General features: G+C 48.3%; 1 protein-coding gene across 1 annotated transcript; it reads left to right on the plus strand.

Moving 5' to 3' along the window:
* Positions 1 to 3,470: 3,470 nt before the first annotated feature.
* On the plus strand, positions 3,471 to 5,986 carry MNT (MAX network transcriptional repressor; the record flags this gene model as incomplete). The annotated part of the gene is made up of 2 exons (XM_009586184.1): positions 3,471 to 3,657; positions 5,271 to 5,986. Coding segments are annotated over 2 exons (903 nt in total), but the record flags the coding sequence as incomplete, so codon positions are not given.
* Positions 5,987 to 6,403: the final 417 nt, after the last annotated feature.

The following is a 6,403-nucleotide window of genomic DNA, read 5'->3' on the forward strand; positions in this document are numbered from 1 at the left end:
GCACGGGGAGGGCTGGGGCTGCTGGCAGCGCAGAGGGAGGCAGAGCCCGCGGGGCCGGGCTTGGAGCAGTGCCACGTCCCCAAGCCTGGACTGGAGGAGTGGAGCACCCGGAGAGCGACAGAGCGAGCTCCCTGGCCCCACTCGCTGGGAGACTCGTCCTGGGGCTTGCTAAGGGTTTGCCTGCCTTTTCAGTAATTAAAAGTTCGTAACTAATTACCGGCTGGTTAGTCGTGCTTTCCCCTGGTGCTAGGAGTCTTCTCTTGCAGCAGGGAAGGAAGCCAAATCTGCTTGAATATGCTTGTGCTGTGCACAGTATGGGTGCCAAGGCTGCGTGGATTTCTTTCTTACACTTCCCGGAAAGCTGTGTTACTGTATTCTGTCCTTTCATTATCGTGCCCTATGAGTAGCTGCATGGAGAATGTGCTTGGAGAGAAATGCTGCAGAGCTGCGGGCTTCTGTCTGAATGCAGTGATTTTAGTCTCAGGCTTTCTCCTACTTGCTTCTTTCCTGATTAGAGACTGAAGAGGAAGACATTCAGATGAGTTCTCTTCTTGCATATTTAAACCTGAGCACAGAAGCGTGCACCTTCCTCATTGCCTTAGCTTTGCCCTCTGTGTTGACCTACATCCCACAAGGAAATCAAAGCACACATGCAGCATGACTGTGTTTTCTGGGTCAGGCAAAGTGCTTCGGCCACACTCAGTAGGGTAAGAGACTTTAAAAGTAGCATATGGATTTTGGCTTCAGCCATGTATGGATCTAAACGCCATCTCGGGGCTAGGAGTGAGTGCTGGTGCAGAGCCAGGACTCTGGGAGTCCCCGTCCCTGCTTACCTGCCTCTCCTGCACCCAGAGACCTTCCCTGCTGCAGACACCCTCTGTCCCAGTAACTCCTCTCACTGCTGTAGGCTACAGGTCTGCTGGGGTTTCCCAGTATAAAACTTTGGTATTGAGGAACTGACATATCCACTGCCTGCTTATGGTTTAAAAAGCAGCGAGAGGGACAGCACTGCCCCCTTTGCCTGAAAACTGTCCATTTCGAGAGGCTTTTAGCTGATCTAAAGCCAGCTGTGCCAGGAGGCAAAGCATAAGCCTCGTTGAGAGGAGTTATCTCCATTACCACATCTGCAATGATTGTGCCCTGCTAATATGCATTGTTTGGCCATTTTAAAAATACTTCCTTTTTTTGTTATTATCAGGACAAAGGTACCCTTTTTTTTTTTTTTTTTTTTTAAATTTAATTTTCTATAAGAAGAATGCAGGAGCTACCCTAGTCATTTTGTTGGCTTAGGTTGAATTAAAAGCCTGGCTGAACAGGCTTTAAAGTTATTCCCAGCTAATTTTTGAGATAAAAGACCAGCAGAACCATTGAAACGCATGAGGTCAGGTTCTGATTGCAGTTGTCCTGGAGAACTTGAGAGGGAAATAAAGAGCACATATTCAGAAGATCATGAGTCTGATCCTCTGCCGCTCTGCTAAGTGTAAGCTTTGCTTTTAAATTCGGTGCTTGCCAGCAGTGAGTGAAAAAGCATCCATGCAGGCTCTATATAGCTGGTATTTTCAGAAGTGTGTATGTGATTTAGATTCCCAATGGCGAAACTTAACTTTAGAGAATGGACAGGCTATACGTGGTTTTGCAGATTTCACTTACTTTGTCTCTTTTATGCTTATAATCAGTGCTGACTGGGCTAGAGGACAGGTTCTCTGTCCTGTTACTATCCAGTGCTACACTACTGGCTTAAAAATCTCATAAACCAGTACCTTTTGTGAAGATCAGCTGTTGTTCTTCTGCTGCACTGCTCAATAATTTATCCCCATCAGATCCATGCGGTTTATATTCCCCATTAATAGTACTGGGTAATGTTTAGCATTTTTGTGTACTGTGCTGACTGACGCAGCATCTCTTCCCTTCCCTGCCGATGAAAGTATCAGATTTCCCATGCTGAGTGGACATTAGCAGAAGAGGAGAACGTATATTGTTTCTTCGCATTTGACTTCAGGATTTCCCCCGTGATGCAGGGTGTTGTCGGCTCTTAGCCGTCTCTTCTAGGGCAGGAGCTCTTGGTGTGGTGTGTGTTGCTCAGAAGCTAATTAGTACTTGTGGTTTTTCTTTTCTTCTGACCATGTAAAAATACCCTCTCTCTCCATGATTTATGTGCTGGTTACAGAAATGCACCATGATTTTGCGTAGACATACTTGGGATTGTGTGCCCGAAGCTTGTCTTTTTTCCCCAGCTCCTGTCAGTTCATTTAGCAAAAGATACTATCTCTTCCTATGCACCTTGTCTTTGAAGTACTTCAATATGTCTGTGGTTTTATCTTCCCGCATAAGAGCAGAGTTTTCTGCACAAGGTTTCTGTCTTCGTGCAAGGATGTGGGGTTTTTTCCACTTTTCTCAAGCCATGGGCCAGCAGTCCGTTGGTGTGCAGGAGCACTGGTCTCCCTTTCCTTAGGGGTGCTTGGGAATAGATACATGTGGTAAAAACTCCATAGCCCCACTCGCCGAGTGGCGAACTGACGGTGATCTCATGTCCTCTCGCCTGGCAATCAGAGGGAACTGCACCCATTTCCCTCCCTTTGCACCTCCCCACCAGCCTGTGATAAGCCCTAATCCTCCTCAAGTATTTCATAAGGCAGGTGAAGTGAGGCTGATGTTGGGAGCTGAGCACTGACCCCTGTCACTCTAAACTGATGTTGAAGTGCAATAAGGAGCTCCCTTGGACTGAAACAGAAGAGAGGAGTGAACAGAGAGCCCAGGTGTATGTTGCTGCACCTCCAACAAATCCCTGTCTGGGATGTCGGACAGTCTGCTTCATGGTCCACGAGCACTCTGCATCCACGAGTCGTTTTTTGGTGTCCTTACAGAGGTTCTTTCTTGCCAGCATTTGCACACACGTACCGTCAGCATCCTGTGTTTAGCTTAGGAAATCAGCAGGGTGGAAGTGCTGTGCTGGGAAGGGTCTGGCTTCCATGCTACAGATACGAGTCATAGTCATAGTTCAGCGCTCTTGGTTCTTAATTTTTTAGTTTTGTTGGGGAGGTTAGAGACAAAGAGGAAGAATGCAGGAAGAAGATTTCATTTTCTATCTTTAGAGTGGCAGAAATACTTTTTTTCAGAGAGAAACCCTTACAACTTTTTCTGAGGAGTTCTAGGCTTTAAATTTACCCCTGGAGTTGAAGGAACTCACACCTGACGTGGTTAAGCATTTACTTTTTGGAGGCCTGTCAGTTTTCCTTCATAAGGCAGAAAGCGGTTAGCCAAAGTAACCCTCTAGGTTTTCGTGGCCAGCTCTCGTCCTTTCCCTTTCTGCCTGAATTTGAAAGGCATAACTATTTGAACACATTTTACACCAGCATAACTGGTAATAAAAGAAAACCAGCTATGGGCGTGGGAGTGACCAGGTTAGTATAGATGATATTTGTCTTTGTTCTCCTTTTATTTCCTCTTCTTCTTTCTGTCTTTAGACTTTAAAGAGAAAGGAAAAAGAATATGAACATGAGATGGAGCGGCTGGCAAGAGAGAAGATTGCTACCCAGCAGCGACTGGCAGAATTGAAGAACGAGTTGAGCCAGTGGATGGACATCTTGGAGATTGACAGAATTATTCGACAGACAGTTCAGCCAGAGGATGACCAGGCATCTACCTCGACAGCATCAGGTACCCGTAATTACTCTCTTCTTGTGACCATCACTGTGTGTCACTGGCACAGTTATGTAGTGGTGATGGGGATCTTCATTTAGCACCATCAAGGTTTCTTTGCATTCAGAATAAAGTAAAAGGTTTTCAAGTGTGTTGTAATCATTGATGTTGGCCTAATAATACACGGCTGCTTGTGTAAAGTAGACTGAAAATTGTCCATCAACATTAGGTAGATACAAAGTGCAGGTTTGCACATTCGATCTGCTGATACCTCACATGGAGCTCTCTGCTTTCAAAACTTAGTTTTCCTCTTGCACAAATATGCATCCCTGCTCATTAGAACTGAGTGGTGTATGAGCATCCTGATGTATTTGTGCGTGGATGTGGGAGGGTGTTCAGCCATGCAGAGAAGAAGGAATTGGTACAGGAAGGATCACCAGAGCATTTGAACAACTTAATGAGCCTTCACGTTGTGTGAAAAGGATTCACAGCGAAGATGAAACAATACTAACAAATATCTGGCGTGCTATTCCCAGTAAGAAGTTGTTGTGAGATAGGAGAGTGCATGCTTTTCTCCATACCAGTGATCTGCAGCAGGAAGAATAGGCAGTCCATGGATGTACAGTGCTTTGCTATCCAGAGATGGGGAGGCTGTAGCAGTCCGTAACCATTTGCAGCAGTTTCTTCAAATCACGACAACATTTGCTCTTGGCACTCCAGGCAGACGATACAGCGGGTTCCAGGAAGGGAAAACCTGAGCTTTCTAGTTCATTCAGGTTTGCATCGGGCTCATCACCTTTGAACATACTTGCAGACTCCGAGTGTAGGCTGATGGAAGTTGAGAGTAGGTGTGCTTTGTCAACAGAGTGTCAGCCGTTCACCTCTCCAGCCGGCCTCTGCTGAAAATGATCGCTTCAAGCTGCTACTAACCACAGAGCTTGCAAAAGGGAAGTGTCTTCCCTGGTTTTCCTGCTGCTTCTGTATCTTCCGAGATTTTTAATCTCTACTGCATGGCTGGCTTTAGAGCAGGCAGTGCAAGGTGCCCTGCTCGTCTTCCTGATCTCTGCAGGGTCAGCATGTTCCTGCATTGCTTCATTAGTTCGTGGACTGGACGAGAGTCCATTTTCCAGAACCAGACGAGGAACTTGCTGCCATGTTTCTCCATGGCTGTTTCCTGCCTGCTCTGGGAGCAGAAGGGGTGTTACTGATCGGTGGAACAACTGGACAGGAAAGGAAACCTTGTTCTTCTTCCCAGAAGGAGCCCTCCGCAGCCCAGACGGAGTTCAGCCCAGGTGCCCTCCGTCTGCCTCTGCTCACGTTGCTTCCCGTGCCTGCCGAGCGAGATCTCTCAGCCTGTGAGCACCCCTCTCTAGCTGGGGCTTCGAGCTGGTCACGCCTGCCTGGCTCCGGGTCCTTGGCCCACAGGCAGGGAGGAGAGGGGTGTGCTGCCCCACTGGGGCTTGGTGGAGCCTGCCGTGCCGTGCCGTGCCGTGCAATGCTGCCTGCCCATAGTTCAGTGACTCCTCCTGCTGTCGTCTCTTCTGCCTGTGCTGCCTTTTAGGGAGGCTGGTTAGTCCAGTTGGTGCTCTGCTTTCTTTTTTATGGGAGTTTCTTCCTTTCGTTTTTTCCAGAGGGTGAAGACAACATGGATGAAGACATGGAAGATGACAGGCCAGTGAACTCATTACCAAAACTAACCCAGCGCCAGCACCCAGAGCTCCTGAAAGCCGTCCCTCCAAACGCTGCTTCCCACCACCCGGCGGTTCTGCCTCAGCACCTGTCCATCCAGCAGAAACAGACCCCAGCCCACGCACAGCCTCCCATCCAGACACAAGCACTGGTCCAGCCGCAGGCGATCGTCCCTGCACAGACTCACATCGTGGCGGCTTCGACAGTGCAATCGACTGTTATTGCCCACACCGCCACTACCCACGCTTCGGTCATTCAGACTGTCAACCACGTGATTCAGGGTCCACAGACCAAGCACATTGCTCACATTGCACCTTCCACGTCCAGCCCTGTGCAACTTACCACTGCTGCTCAGCCTATCGGCCACATCACTGTGCACCCAGCCACCATCAACCACATGGCCCACCTCGGCCAGCAGCTGCCCATCTACCCTCAGCCCGTGGCCGTCAGCCAGCCCGTGGTGAGCCATATCGCTCACACGATCTCGCACCAGCAAGTGAATGGAACCACAAACCTTGGCCAGCAAGCGGTGATGGCCAAGCCTGCTGTAGGAACCCAAGTTGTTCATCACCCGCAGTTAGTTGGGCAAACGGTCCTAAATCCGGTGACTATGGTAACCATGCCATCATTCCCAGTGAGCACACTGAAGCTGGCCTAGAGGGGATTGTCCGACGGCGAGGTCTTTGTTGGGAACCTTTCCTAAACTCCATACATTCCAACCACGTCCGACTCCGCGGGAGGGAAGTGCAGAAAACGCCGAGTGGCGGGGCGCCGGGCTGGGCTGTCCTCAGCCGCCCAGTAACCGCTGGCAGCGAGAGACGGGGCCTCTCTGCACTTGAATTTTGCTAATCTGAGAAAACTTCAAAGACAGTTGTTCATGGTGATTTTTTTTCCTTTTATGTGTAATCAGTGAAATATGGATATGATGTTCTTAAGACTTTAATTTTCCCCTTTTATGTGTTGCTTCTTTGTAGAATAAAAATTGCTGATCTCTTTATTGAGACATTGCGTAGAATGGGAAAAAAAATCATAGAAGTCTATATTTATATATATGTGTGTATGTGTGTGTATATAT

Source organism: Fulmarus glacialis, unplaced genomic scaffold (assembly GCF_000690835.1).
Source record: "Fulmarus glacialis isolate BGI_N327 unplaced genomic scaffold, ASM69083v1 scaffold37509, whole genome shotgun sequence".
Taxonomy (NCBI): domain Eukaryota; kingdom Metazoa; phylum Chordata; class Aves; order Procellariiformes; family Procellariidae; genus Fulmarus; species Fulmarus glacialis.